Source organism: Zonotrichia albicollis, chromosome 3, assembly GCF_047830755.1.
Source record: "Zonotrichia albicollis isolate bZonAlb1 chromosome 3, bZonAlb1.hap1, whole genome shotgun sequence".
NCBI classification, from domain to species: Eukaryota; Metazoa; Chordata; class Aves; order Passeriformes; family Passerellidae; genus Zonotrichia; species Zonotrichia albicollis.
The window spans coordinates 46993948-47009708 of record NC_133821.1 but is presented as its reverse complement, the minus strand read 5'-3'; the positions used below and the strand labels follow the sequence as shown (position 1 = coordinate 47009708).

The 15761-nt window shown below is 38.5% G+C and overlaps 1 protein-coding gene across 1 annotated transcript; it reads right to left on the bottom strand.

The window, feature by feature from the left end:
- Positions 1-1934: 1934 nt before the first annotated feature.
- Positions 1935-15027, bottom strand: YIPF4 (Yip1 domain family member 4). Its single transcript, XM_074537312.1, has 6 exons — positions 14694-15027; positions 11027-11180; positions 8189-8360; positions 5963-6040; positions 4164-4277; positions 1935-2987 (listed from the first exon to the last, which is right to left on the bottom strand). The coding sequence occupies exons 1-6, from the start codon at positions 14776-14778 to the stop codon at positions 2850-2852; spliced, it is 741 nt and encodes a 246-aa protein (XP_074393413.1). The 5' UTR covers positions 14779-15027; the 3' UTR covers positions 1935-2849.
- Between the last annotated feature and the right edge of the window lie 734 nt (positions 15028-15761).

Genomic DNA, 15761 nt, shown 5'->3' with positions numbered 1-15761 from the left:
CTATGTCTGATGGGTAGAAGAGGAAACAAGATGTACGTCTAGCTGCTCTCCAGAGATCATTCAAAATGCATTTCTCACCAAGGTGTGATATCCATGCCACCACCACAAAATGAGGCGCTGCATCTTAGAAAGGCAATTTTTTGCTAGATGGATGTACTCTAAATTTCCAGTTTTGACCGACTGAAGTAGTATGTTGATTATCACAAAAACTTATTTATAGCCTTAAAGCTATTGGTATATAGCATCAATATATTGGTGGCATGCACAGGAACATGGATGTGTCCTAATTCATCAATATGAATTATTCAGTATTAAGTCAGTAAATATAAATGAGCTTCATAGATTCTGTAAACAAGTTTAATTCAAAATTTTTATAAAATACATCTTGTATTTACACACATACCTCATCTAAAAATATGAGTTTGTTGAATGCAGTTATTACAAACTATCAGAATAATTTGAGAGCTGTTTGTATGCTTCTTGCACAATATATGCAAAAAGTGACCCTAAAAATACTAAGTTTAAAAGGTGCAAATCTGCAATTGGGTACAAAATATGTACTATGTTAAGTGCATTATCTACATTGCATATTACACATGTGCCAAGTCTGTGGAAGGGAACAGTTAAAATTCCAACCATAAATTTCACAGAGCATTACTGGAAAGGCAGGTATTTGGAGATTCAATAGAACATTCTTGCATCCTTTCAATATTCATAGTCAGTTCAGCTGCACAGCACACCTCATGAACCACTATGCAAAGAGGAACTAAGCTTAAAGCTGTCTGACAGCCTAGAAACCTAAATGTGTTCTTGCCCTTCACCTTTGTGGGGACAGAAGTTAAATGCATTCACAGGGGCTGGGTGCACTCTTACAATAACAGTTGGATATTCCTGTTAAAAAAAGAAATGTAAGTCATGAAAAAGGAGGTAAAACCAGATTATCATGCAAGATTCCAAAGCTATTATGCTTTTTTTTTAAATACACTGGAACTTCCTTTTTTTTTTAAGAATGTGGTATGTCTCTTTAAGAATGTCTCAAAACACTTGTAGGTAAGAATTTAGCTGCTGCTGGTATAAATTGATTTAGTACAAGTTTGCATTAATTCAACCACAACTTATTTAGAAATAAAAAAATCAGATGAAAAGTCAATCACTCTACCAATTTTTCTCTTTTTATATATTACAAGCCCAAGAATTACACTACAATTTATGTCCAGCAGTAACTTCAAGCGGTTCTGTTTGAAAATAACACAAGAATCAGCCAGGAAAGCAGACTGAGTAAGCTAAAGGTTTGTGGGAGAGCTGGAATTTAATTACGTATTTTGCATCAGTAATGACTGGTAAAAATAAATTACCAACCTGGCTAGTTACACAGTCTAAAAAGCTTAAAAATTACAGTTCTGATATGGAAATATGCCCATCAGGGATCCAAGGCAGCCCTTGCTATGACCTTGTCATGGCTGATTTTTATTTGTAGCATTAAAAAAAAGGATGGAGAGGGAAGAATGGGAAATGCTTTTTTTCTGTTGCCAGAAAAAAACCCCCAAACCTTCAGAGCTATTTGTTGATTCTAAATCCTGAAGATTGCAAATGCCTATGTTAGTACCATACAAAGTGAACTTCAGTGGACTTCCCTTGTGAAGAAATATTACCATAAGGACCATTACATAAGCAATCAACACAGTACACAGGAAATATTTAACATGTCATCACATTATTACATAATCCTTGGAGAGTCAAAATTAGCAAGACTCTAACTGTTACTAAGGCTGTAACTCTGCCTTGTTTAGTGGAGGGAGAATCTGGCCTTACAAATCTTTCTTATTTCTCTTTACAGGGGATTAACAGTATTGGCAAAAAAAAAAAAAAAAAAAAAAGCATGTTAAATACCATGCTATTAAAAGCAAAACAGAGCAAGATGTTGTAAAACATAGTTAGGGAAGCAATATTTTTATTTTGTCATCGTAAAATAACATTGTTTAAAGATCACACAAATTTGATAGATCATCTTTTTTCTCTCCAACATTAGGCCAGCACTAGAGTTGAGAAAGGTGGTCACCCATTTCTCTGTAAATTTATACTTTTAAGTAAAATAATTTGATTCTCTAAATATGCACTTTAATTAATTATGTCACACGGTAAGTACCTTGCTCCTTTGGTCAGAGATAGTAAATGAAAACTTCAAATACTTGTATCTTCAATTTTTAAAAACCCAATATACATCCTTAACCAAGGAGTATTTACGGTACACACAAGCCATAGATACAAAATACACAGTATATACATGTTTTGAAAACAAATTGGAATTTATAAAAACTCAACAGCCAAATCACAGCAATTGAGGCACTAAATTAAAAGTAGTATCTTTTTGTCTTGATTATACAGACTATTCTGTGAACAATCAGGACTGTTTCATAAATATATATTATCTACAGAATTTGCTGTGCCAAAAAAAGCCAGCTGTGTTTAAGCTTAAAGGAAAAATTGCACTTTGAGATTGTTAACAGTTAACTTCTCATTTTTAATTCTTGAATATAGTAATCTGGTCCCAGTGCTTTTGGCACAGGTATTGAGTTGCAGTTTTGCTACGCTTTGTTATAAAACACAAGGTTCTTTTATTTTGTTCATTAAAATCTGAAGAGTCTTAAACAAACCTAGAACTTTGATACAAATCTATATAGCTACAATTGCTTCATTAAATAATATACACAAATATGCTCTTCCATCTGAAAACATCTCGACAACTGCATACAAAACAGTCACTTGTGTTATCTCCAGCCTTCTTAATCCCACACGTTATCAGTCTGCAAGTGACTGAAATAAGGTTTCTGGCCACATCTTACACTAGATCACACCCCAGTATACAAGGACAGAAAATAAATGTATAATAAAAAGATCGGATAAATTAGAAGGGGTTTCTTGGTCTTGAATTCTTCTCCAACTAGTAATGATGCAGCACTGTAGGCAGCCCAGAAGACTCCAAACAACTGAAAAAGAAGACGAACAGTCTTAGCTGACACCACAAGAAAGTCTCTCCAAATACCACAGTAAAAATCACTTCCCTCAGTACAACAAAGAGCCAGCTACAGAAGTAGTACTTGTCACAGCCCAAGAAATTTTGGCCATGGGGCTTGTAATGCATTTTCATTTACACTAGTGGTGCAAAGATAAGAACCTTGCAGAGATTCACCCTGAAGCTAACATGAGTACATGTTAGTAGTAATCAAGTAACAGAGGTTTCATGAAGATATATTTATTTTGAAGTTATTTATTAGTTAACTAGCAAGTTAATGATTTACATTCTATCATTTATCAATTATCCATGATTATCAAATCTCAAATACAGCAATTTTGTTACTTATCATAACTCTAGCTGCGCTTCAATTATACTGTCTGCCAGCAAGCTATAGGGACAGAAACAATGAAATCAACAAAACAAACCTCCAGAAAGTGTAGAGCTTAACTCGTAACAGAATTTTATCAGTTAACCTTCCCAGGCTCAGCAGTAACTTCACAGGCTACCTTAAAGGGTTTCAAGAGGTACTGAAAGTGTTCAAGAGCATTATGTTGTTCTGGGATCTTTTAGGGAATGTTTCTGGTTCCATAAAAGGTGTCCAGCAGCAGGTGGTATCAGGCAGGCTACTCTTTGTGCCTTACATTCCCCCTCTCCAAATCAGAACAATCCTTACCTCTTCTGCAAAGGGTATGGAGAGCTTTGTACTGCTACCACTATGGGGAGGTCTCAGAACAATGACTAACATCATATTCATGCTGCAGTGACTAAAAATAATCTGGATCATGGGGGAAGGGAGAGCTTATTTTCACATTCTTCATTCTGAGGTTTAATTATGCATTCTCTTGTCAACACGAGAATCCCATCTTTTTTGTAATGCAACTATTGGAGCACAGCAAAATACTTAAATACAAGCTACTCTAGTAACAACAGATGTTGTTATAGCAACAGCACTGTATATTCCCAAGCACTCAAATGCAACATTTAAAACCCCATTCACTTTCCATCATGCTAACCAAAAGGATCACAGAGCTCACTTTGTAGTTCTGAAAATTTTGACACATCATTATGCTTTCCTGAGTAGAGTACTTGAAGTGTTAAGAAAGTGACTTAAAAATAACTAAATTCTCAATAGATTATAAGAACTTACTTTTATTAGTGTAGAAACAACTTCAAATGATCCAACCACCAAAAGTACAGGTGCTATGACAATGAGGGGAAGCAGGGAATATCCTATTACACCCAACACTTGGCCATAAGCAACCTGAAATTTTCAAGCACATAAAAATAAGCTTTGCAGTACTCAATCTCTGTCACCAAATAAAATTTGTTCTTGTTATAACACTATCAATAACGATTATAATGTGTTATACTCATGAAATTTCAGCTAAAGGTGGCTTGCTAGTATAAAAATTGGTTTTGTATGCTAAACTCTAAAATTAGAAATACATTATCTTTTTCTTTCCCAAAAACCTGTAAACTATCACTTTCAAAGGAAGCATTTACATATGATACCCAGGAGCATAGAACTGCAACAGATCTCTCAAGGACCAGCTGTACTCCTGGTTGTCAAAAGCAGCAAATACATAATTTTCTGCATTAACATACTCATATCCATTATACATAAATACATAAAGCACATGAATGTTTTTAGTGTCAGCGGAAGAGTTAAAACTTGATCCCTGTAAGGCACAGAATTCTGATTTCCAGCTTCAATTTACTGTAACTATCTAGAACAGAGTTGTTCCAAGTACTTCCATAACGACTTTTAGCTTCAGAAGGAAATGTCTGATTTTCCCCTACTATGGTCTGAAATGATCTTGCCCAGCTAGGCTTCTTGGATTTAACAGGAAAAGTGGTGGCATCTTGCAAGCATTTTCTTGTGGATGATGATCCTTCTTGACAAGATCTGCAAATCTATACTTTTTCTCCAGTTTATACATCTGATAATTTCCCATTTTGAGCCACAAACCAGATTGGTTTAAGGGCCTCTGGGTTGCGTTAAAATGCAGAAAAATACCATGCAATCACATTTATAAAAAACTTTTTATTTCACAACAGCATTCAAAAAAGAAGACTCTAACAATTACGATTTAAAGAAAAATTTTAAAAAATTAAAGTAAACAACATAGGACCTCTGCAATACTGGTGCATCATTAACGCAATATCCATAGTAAAAGTATAAAAATAAAGCATCACTGAATATTTAGTTCTTCCCAGCTACACAGTTCAATGCATTTTATGCTGCAGATCCATTTAAAGAAATTTTAGTCTCCTGACTGTTCGTTCCACTGCAGCTGTTGGAGGACCTTGCTCTAAGTCATTTTTTGTTGCTTACACCTGAATTGCTTAATAAGTCAATTTGTAAACAGTTCAAGCAGCTATTCCAACCCTGCTGGTGCAAGCAGCTGGAGGAAGGGATGCAGGCCACAACTCCAGCTGGCATTGCAGTTGAGAAACATGCCCTGGCTTTCATACTTTGATGGCTTTGACCTGCATCAGGCCAGGGATGAAAACAAAGACTGGCAGGTGCTTTACACACAATGACATCTGACTGCTGTTAGCACCCCATTTAAAAAAAAAAAGTTTCCATTTAGTCCAGTGACCAAAAACTTGAAAGCATTTCTCCCTCAAGAATGGACTTCAGTTCTGGATCACAGGAAGCTGCTAGAATTCCTGGGTTCACAGCACAAATTTCTAGACTGTTAATCTGGAAGCAAGCACACCATCCATTGCACCAAGAGATTAGTTGGTGATATCTGTATTTTAGACTTCATTTTGGAGACTGAAAACCTGAAATGTTGACTTTACACTTAACAACTGCATCCATTCTTAGCTGGCTACAAGATCCAAACCCAAGCACTATGAAAAGCCAGCTACTGCTGAAAAACACTGTCAAGAGACTTTACATTACCTCCCTCTACATCCTTTTCACATACAGGTACTTACTTCTCCTCCAAGAACTCTGGCCAGTAAAAAAATTGTCAAGGATCCAAATATCCAAATAGTTATGATCCAAGAAACAACCTTGAGAGATAAAGAACAATTCATTTATATGAGTAATTGTCATTGTGAAAAAGGAAAATGCATTTCCATAATTGCTTTCACTGCAATCAAGGATTTTATTATGCAAAACTGAATTCTGAATTGTGGCAAGAACAGTGTTTAGTATCACAGTGTAATTAACAAATGAAGTTCAGAAGTTACATTTACAGAATCACATTAATGGTAAATTTGGTATACACAGAATGCATGTGCAATGTGGTCTGTAAGTATTGTAACAGGAGTAGGAAGTTGAGTTAAAACTACCCTAAATGTCTTCATATCCCACCTATTACAAAATATGGGCTCAAACAGTTTTTAAAAGTCAGCCCAACCAATACAAGCAGTTGGAATTCTCCTTTCACTTATAAAGATGCCACTTTATCCTCTACTCAAACTGAGAATGCTCAGAAGACATAGGACTTTACTTCTCAGTGGAAATTGATGATGATGAGAAGTTAATAAAGAGCCTCAGATTCCTGAGACCAAGTCTGTCATTATTTTTTCTTGCTTCTTTCATAGTACTGCTCTTAAACTATAGAAAAAATACTAAAATCATTCTCTGGCTTAAAAAAATCCTTCAAGTTAACTTAGCTGGTTTTGGTGTTGAGCCACTGGGAGGACCAGAAGGAAAGCTCTCCTTTCTGAAACAACTTTTTAGAAGGAAACAACAGTCTAAGTCCAGTCTATGTATTTCCAAACATACAATGACTGAACTTAAAAAAATTAAGTCAGTACTCAGTTCAATACTTTGTTTAATTGGAAGTTCCATATTTCCAGAAGAATGAAATTGGAAAAACCAGATAAAAATCACAGCAGCACTAAAAACAATGTAAGTGGCTTTATTCTATTTGTGAAAATAGCACATAGCCTTTTTTTACTTCCTATTTTCCTCTGCTGACTAAGAAGAGGACCAGTTTAAAGTCTTAGAGCAGAAGTGCTCATCTCTCTCCAGTTTAGAGCCCACCTTTGGGTTCATCTGGTCCAGCTGCTGTCAGTCATCCTGTTGCTGGCTGCTAGCTTGCCCTCCTTCTACATATTCAGCACTCCTGCATCCATATGGTGTACCCTCTGCTCCTAAGAAACACGAGACCCAGTGCTCCTGTACAGGAGGTGGTTCATCTGCCCCAGGGTCAAGGAATGGTCCTTGCTTTGCCAAGGAGACAGGTGATTGGTCCACCCAGAAGTCATGAACAATAAAGTGGTTTAGTCTACTCACTTCAAGCCTCATAGAGACAAGATACTGAGAGTGAATTCTTAGTCAGCATTTGGTATGCCATATGGAAGCCAGAGGTCCCAAAGGGAATGATTTTATCCCACCATTCACAAGAATCCTTGCATAAGCTCATCCTGCTGGTTTACTTACAGCTTATTGCCATACTTGGTCACATTTATAACAACTGTAACCACACATTTAGTCATAAAGATTTCCAATGCAGGAGCACCTAGGCTTATACACAAATTGTTACTATCAATGATAACACTTCTTTATTTTAATCAGAACATAAAGAAAAAAGCTGACAGTGTTTATGACAATTACATACGCACAATGCCTCTGAGTAGCTATTCACCCTGGAGTTCAAAAGGAATTATGGAAAAGTCTATTGACCAGAGGAAAGTTATTTGATTGTAACTGAGCAGGGAGGGCAAAATAGCAAACATCACTAATGAAGAGTAAATACACCAGATAGCAGCAGCCATATAGCATGAATTAAATAAGCAGCTTTATTTGTCAGGAAATTAGAATTCATGCCATCCAAAGAAGTGCTTTTTGCTAACATTTTTTAGTAATAAAATGCAAGTTAACAAAAGATCACAATTAAAATGGAAAGATTCACTAATATGACTATAAACCCATTAGTATCAATCTGGTTCCTCTAGAAACCACATTGTTCCTTTGTTTTACTGTATAAAAACAAACCTGACATTTCATCATGATTAACTTACCCGTGGGCTATTTAATACATTCCTAACTGCTGTCTTTTTACACATTAACTTGAGAAACAGCACTTGAAATGCCCCACATTAGTATGTGAAAAAAAGAATTTCTACCTACGTAAGAATGCAAATTGCTTAGCAATCACATCCCCAAATTTAGTTCAGATTTTTTTTAGGCAGAAGATTTATACCTACCTTAAATTGTCCATATAATGAAATCATTGAGAAGAAGAGGACAACTGCCAGAGGACCCCAAAAGTCTGGATTGTCTCTCACTACCTGCCTATTGAACCCAAGAGATGGCATAGGCATCAACACACATCGAATTTTGTAGTAAATATCCTTCAGATCAATGTCGAGTTCTTCCCTGAAATTGTAAAGCAAGTGAGCATTACTATACAGCTCAGTAATGAAATAGAACTAAAAAAATAAATACAGGGGCAAACAGGAGATTTATAGAGCAAGTCTCCTGTCAGCCACAAGGCTTTCCGAAGCCACGACTAGCAAAGGAACAGTTTATCCACAGTAAAGCAACACCACAACATCATGCTGCATTCAGTAACTGGTGGGACACAGATTTATTTAACTACTCAAAAACAAATTACATGACTGACAACAGCAAACATACATAGCATACCCCAGCCAGGCTGGATGGGGCTCTGAGCTACTGGAACTGGTGAAAGGTGTCCCTGCCCAAGACAGGGGGGTGGAACTGGATGATCTTTAAGGTCACTTCCAACCCAAACCATTCTGATTCTGTGATACCCTGAGAGTCTGCATCAAGATAGGAGGGGTTTTTTGGACACACTAGGACATGTGACACATTTGTGTCATTGGAACTACAAGTCAAAGACATGCACACATAGGGAATGTCTGTGTGTTCCTATGCCAAGCAGTTTGCCATGAGCACACTTACTATGAAAATATTTTATTTCAAATTCTGCAAGAAAGAACACCATTACATTCACTAATCTTAAACCATTCCAAATACATCATGTAAAACTAATATTTTAAAAGAAAATGGAGTTTAGTTTCCTTCAGGAACAGTAGTTTTGAACAGACCAGTTTATGCCTATTGTTCAATTTCGGGCTTGTGTCCACTATGGGTAAAATAAATAAAAGTCGCTTGAACTAGCTGCAACATGTATCAACAGATCTTGCCCTTCTCTCATTGCCATCTCTGCTTCCTGTTACAAACTCTCTGCAAGCAGATACAAATTGGCCAGAAGACTCCTCTGCCCAGGACTGTCTCTCAGCTGGGACAGGCTGCCCTGACTGTTCTAGCCTCAGGGGGAAGGAATCACACTTCCCACGTAATGGGCAATTCCACTTCTTTAGGTGCAGAGCCTCAGTCATGACTGAGGAACTCTGAAGAGTTGCAGGACACTTCCAGCAGACAAACTGCTCTCCATTTAAGAACATAATGAAGAAAAATGCAGAATTATATCCTAAGTCCATTTATGAAGGTTTTGTCCAAGGCTTTGTTTTCTTGGCTTTTTCTTCAGAAAAGGTGATGTGGGAAAAAAATGCAAAGATGTGATTCATCACAAATTCTGTCTAAAAAAAAATTAGTGTTAATTTAATCCCTCAAGGCAATATTTGGATTATTATTACTAAAGCTACTTTATAAGTGGTATTACTAACTGATGACTAAGTAACAAAAATTGCTCTTTAACCATCCCTGAATTAAAGAACAGACTAGAAGCATCTATTTGCTACCATTTATCTAAAAAGGATGTAGCAGACCTATACTTTACTCTGTAGACTGTGTAATACAAATATTTGCAACATGGAAATAATTATTTCTCATTGTCTAGGTCTTCTGACAGCTTCTGACAGCTTCTCATGTGAATAAATTGTCTTTTGCATGAAGCTGACAGCTACCTCACCAGAAAGTGGTGGTAGCTGTATCAGGAAATAAGTGTCTGGAGTAAGGCTGCCCAATGAGAAAGTAGAAAAAAATAATTTCACTTTATTGAACAAAGCATTTGCAGTGTAGCCCTGCGTTGGTGAACTTCCCTTAGCAGCCTGCTGTTGTTTCAATCCTTAACAGGATTCAGATTGTAAGAATTCATTATGACACATTTCTGGGAATAACCAAAACAACAAAATTACACTAAAGTGAGAATTCCTATGTTGTAACCTCACTACACAAGTTTGTTTCTTAATTAAAAGTTAGAGGTTCACAAAACAGACATTCACACAAGGACCTACTTCTGCACACTTTAATTTAAGCCAGTTCTCAAGTAGCACTGTCATTATTAAGCTCTCCAGATATCTGTTGTCTCCCAACACTCTCATCTGAGCTCTACAGAGTACTCTCTGTCTCACTCCAATTTTTTAAAGCATCATTATGTTTAATTCACAGGAAAACACTGAGACAATGAGAATGAAGTTGCTTGGCTGCAGAACAAGGACCAGGCTGCCTGACTCTCAATGTAATAACCTTAAGATACCAACTTTCTTCAGCCAGCCAGGTTTCTAGGAACAGAACAATGGATGAGAGACTTCCAGTTCTAAGGACATTATTGTCCTTCAGCACTAGCACCCTTTTAATCTAGCTTTATAGTAAAAGGCAGCATAAAGATTATAAAGTTTGTGCTACCTTGCTTCTAACATCCCTACTGTAACACCCATGATTCACAATGCTTTTGCTTCAGAATAACTGACAGAACTGACTGACATTTACTCAGCAGGAGTCTTCCCACGGGGTTCTCTTAGTCTTTGATTCTTTCACAATATCCAGAAACATGAATGCAAAAGATACAAAGAATACAGTCTCTTTTTTAAAAATCATTACAAGATCAACAGTTAAAAACAGAAAAGCCATATAGGCTGTATACTTATGGAGATTAAAATCCATAACAGAAACAATGTTTTCATTCTTGCACCAGAAAACACTCATTGGTCAAGTAATTTGTCAAACAGAATTCTAGTCACAGCACAAGGCTGTGGGACAATCAGAGACTACAAGTTGTTTCTTTTCCCTACACAGCTAATAAAGATAGATACCCAGAAATAATTACAACATACAAGAGTGGCTTGTTATCTTCTGGGTCATCATCTTCCACTTCCAGAAGCCAGCCATATCCTCTCTGTCTTAGGAATGTAGTTGCAGTAGATTCTTTGATGAATTCTCCTCCAAGATTCAGCTTAACATCTGGAGTTGTTATGGAGCCACTAAGATCTAAAGAAAAAGGGAGAAAAATATAGACCTTTTTATGTCTTGCCAAAAGCCATTTGATTTTAAAAGTACCGGAAGATACACAACAAACATAGGAAGCTACTTGTGTTGGTCATGACCATAAAACAGTCAAAGTTACAAAAGAAAGTTATACTTTCACAGATACATAATTTGAAAGTGTACTGATGGTTTTGTTGCAATAGTAACAATGTTGGGTTAGGCCTCAAATACCAGGTTTTAGCTTTTAGATGGGATTCTTGTTTTATGACACAGTGTTGTGGTACAACAGAAAAGCTTCCATTTGTGCTTCATCATTAAGTGTTTGAAGGCACAAAAGGAGGACACCAATGACAGTCTCACCATGCTATACATTGTGGATTATTTATATATTTTTTTCTGATCATACTCTACCTCTTTTGGCACCCATTTTTTAATAGTGGCATTGTTTCAGCCAAAACCACTCTCTGCTTTTATGTCAAATTTTTCATAAAAGGAAAACATTTGAAGATGTTTTAATTCATAGTCTGCCTTTAATGCAGCTGAAAAAGTTAGAGAAAGAATGCTATCATAGATCCTTAGGCTCTAGACAATTAGAAGTTAAACAGTTATAGAACTTCTCTTTGATATACTATGATCTTTCTCTACCACAGTACTAAGCAAAACAAAGAACAATTTATCTATGTTCTGGTTGGTTTTGGCAAAATTGCCAATAAATATTAATTTTTTTGCCCATTTTATTCAGTTATATATGGACAGAAAATAAAAAATAGTATAGGAAAATAAATTAAGCAACTTGATGAAAGAAAAAGATACACAAGAAGGGAGTAATTATTTCTTTAGGAAATAATGGATTTCCATTATCTGCTAAGAAAGAAAAATCCAAACAGAAATGTGTAAATATTTTGCACAAGCTTACTATAAATATATTGAGAGGTAAAGAAAGTATCTTTTGTCTTATCATCATTGTGTGCTTTTCACACATTAAAGCTCCTCAGCACAAATTTCCCAGAACACCTAACTACAGCAAGTACTTCTGAAACACTCACAGAGGCACGTCTGACCACGTTTGTAGATTACATTTGCAACATCCACTTTGGAAATATTACAGTGTCATAGAAACAACTTGTACAGCAACAGAATCTCAATGTCTTCAGCCAACATTGATCATTCAGTATTGCAGTTAATTCAACAGAATTGTCCTTCCCAGACCAGCTTGCTGGGCCACTCAGATTCCAGCTTCTCCACAAAAGTTTTTCAACTATTTCATAATCATGAGAGTTACTGATCCACTCCTTTGATTCTTGGAACACCATCTGCACAGGACCCTGGTAAAGATCACTGTAACTTAAAGCAGGAATTTCTCTTTGCTCTTCCCAATCCCAGCACGCACACACCATTCTCACCAGACTCAAGCAAAGCCTTCCTCTGCTGTTTACAGAGGGGGGAAAAAAGAAAAATCTTAATGCCTTAATCAAGCTGACACCTCAGAAGTTTTCTCTTGATTGCGGAACCCTAAGGTTATTAAGACAATATATATGTTGTCTTAATAACATTAACATTATATATATATATATATATATATAAACATATATATATATAATGTTATTATTTGTTTCTGCTACAGGATAGCACTTTTTTGCAAGGAGTGCTGCTCTGTGCATAAATGCAGGAGTCAAAAGAAGCAAACACAGCAGTCCCACCAGCCATCTATTTCTCCTTTCTCAGGGATCACCAACAATCCATCCTGAGGCATGGGAACTTCTACACAAGTTGTATTTACCAAGACTTCTTTAAGCAGTCCATGGATACCTGCAACCACATTTTTGAATTATAAAATCTAATAACATGACCTTAAGTCTGTTTTGCAAGACAAAAGCTGCAGAAACCGAGGGGAAAAGGGATTGGTCACCTCCTCTTCTTTGAATGAGATGTTTAACTGCAGGGCAACTGGCAAATCCGCCAAGAACTGATGACATTGGTGGTTCCTAGTGAGAGTCTGGGTGTCTTCATTGCTATTGTCTCAGGCTGAACACAACAGAAGCAAACCCAAAGTCTCTCAGATGCCTCATTTCAACAAAGCATTGTAGAAAACCAGCTTTCAAAACAGTCTTGACGCTTAATTTTGAAAAAAGAAAACAGTACAAGAAGCAAAACCCCAAACAGAAGGCTCTTTCTACTCTGTCTGGTGACCTAATTGTGAACATCTCTCCAGCTTTCTTCCATACAGCTCCCACAGAAATAAGGTGGGGAAACAATACAGCTCATTTTTAGTTTTTTCATATGGATTGGGATTTGGGAAACATACAAAAATTAGAGTGCTATGCATAGTATTTCAATTTTAAAATATCAAGATGCTTAATTTTGCTTATTTTTTCTTTGCTAGTCTATCCAGCACTTTAAGGACAGGACTACACTTGAACACACAGGAGATCACATCTTGCTTGTGTTCATAAAAAACACAGAGCCAAGTGTGATTCAACACAACCTACCAGAAAGGTGGTTTTACTGGATTGGGTTCAGCATTGCCCAACAAATACTTCCAGAGAAGAAGCAGAGAGCTTCTCCTCAGAGATACATGGATCCTTTTTCAGGCCAAGGTGAAGAAGAAGAAAAAACCAAAACAAAGGAAAACTAACCAGCAAAAAAAAAAACCAACTCAGCAACAAAAAAACCCACAGCTACAACAGTACTGTTGGCTTGTGTTTCTTTTCAGGAGGACTGTGAAGTTCACTAAAGAACAGGTATTCTACAGTAATTTCTCCATTTCAGCAATTTCTTTCCAGGGTGGGACACATGAGTGAGGATTTATATGATTCCTTAGTCGCAATTTTAAGAGTAACTAAATACACACATGGAAATAGAATCCTTGTTATTTAAATGGGTAGAGACCAAAAAAATATTCTCCAACAAAGTAAGTTTGCACGATGTTGACTCCTGAATGTTCATTTTGGAAGTTTGAAGGCACATCCTCACGGCACGCTGGCACAGCACTGCTGTTTGTGCAGCAGTCTGGCACAGGCCATGCTTCGCTCCCGAAATGACACACACGGCCTCCTTTTCTGCTCCATGACTGTGCCGCAGTGAGACACGGCGCAGACACTTTGGCACATTACAGCAAACGTGAGCAACGACACAAACTTCGGTAGGACAACAGAGCGGGCTCCAGCAGCTCGGGAGCCAGAGGAGCGGGCAGTGACAGTGCTCACGGCTGTCACCCAGCCGGGACACTCGGCCCCGGCTCCCAGAGCAGCGGCAAGCGGAGGGCACGGCCGCCTTTGCCACGCTGCTGCTGCTGCTGCTCCCGTGACGCGGACGCGGCAGCGGCTCCAGGGCAGCGGCCAGCTCGTCCACCCCGCTCCGCCCCCAGCCACGACACCAACCGCGGGGCCGGCGGCACGGAGAGCAGGGAAGGGGCCTGCTGTCTCCGCGGCCCGGGAGCGGCCCGTTCCCCCGGGGCCCGGCCCAGCCCCTGCCTCGGGACAGCGAGCGCGGCCCTGCCCGCGGCCCCGCGCTCACCTTCGGCGTCCGCCGAGGAGACGAAGGTGAAGTCCCCGCTGCTGGGCGCGTAGAGCGGCGGCTGCTGAGCGCCCGGGGGCTGCATCTCCCCGCCCTCCGCGGGGCTGCGGGGCCGACGAGAGGCGAGGGGCTACCGGGGCCTGGGGCCTCCCGCGTCCCTCCTGCGGCGGCGGCGGCGGTACCGAGCCCAGAGCGCAGCCGCCTCACGGGGCGACAACAAACGGCGCCGCCGCTGCCATTGGCTGCTCGCAAGGCGCGGCCGCACTGGCCGCCAGTGCCCCAGCGCGGAGTGGATCCCGGAGCTTCCCGGGAGTGAGGTCACTTCCACTCCGCCGCCAAGCTCCTCCCGGGGGCCGAACCTCCCTCCTTCCCTTCCTTCCCTTCCTTCCCACTGAAGAAATTCTAAAATAATACAGTTGAGATGTTGCCAATCCCTGTTATAATAAAACGACAAACACTGGCTCTGTTTGTGGTCTCTGCTTTGAAGACTCGGAAAGTGGGATCTCACTTTTCCTGTGTTCAATGACTTAGCAGAAAAGCTCCCAGACAGGGTAAATCCATCCCTTGGTTCCCTACTAAATACCAACATTTATTCTGAGAGGACACACTTTTTGCCTGACATCTCGAGGAAACAGGCTTAAATGTGGCATTCGTGCTACATACATTTGATTCCATTTCATACATAGATCTCATTAAGTGCCATGAGATATAAATATAAATGTATTATAAATTGGAAAAGTTGCAGGTCCAGAAATAGCATTCGAACAGTGGTTTGATGTACAGAAGGAACTTTCTTTTTCATATATACCCCATTAAAGGAAATCTGCAAGGTCCATCACAAAAAATTTTTAACAAGTAAAACCCAAATTTTTTTTAAGGAAAGAACATGACTCCAAGTTCCTACTTTGCCATATCCAAGGATCACTCAAATTTGCATGTATATCAAATACAATTCGGGTTCAGGTTCTCTGTAGACATTTTACAACAATTATCAGTTTCTTTGCAGTAGAGGAAAAAATCACCCATATTTGCACATAACCTATTTTTAAATCAAAAATTGTCTTAAGA

Excerpts from the sequence above, each read along its gene's own strand:
- YIPF4 (XM_074537312.1), bottom strand. The coding sequence starts at position 14,778 with ATGCAGCCCCCGGGCGCTCAGCAGCCGCCGCTCTACGCGCCCAGCAGC. Across the intron at positions 11,181-14,693 it reads CTCCTCGGCGGACGCCGAAG|ATCTTAGTGGCTCCATAACA; the intron begins GTGAGCGCGGGG and ends CTTTTTCTTTAG. Across the intron at positions 4,278-5,962 it reads CCAGAGTTCTTGGAGGAGAA|GTTGCTTATGGCCAAGTGTT; the intron begins GTAAGTACCTGT and ends TGAAAATTTCAG.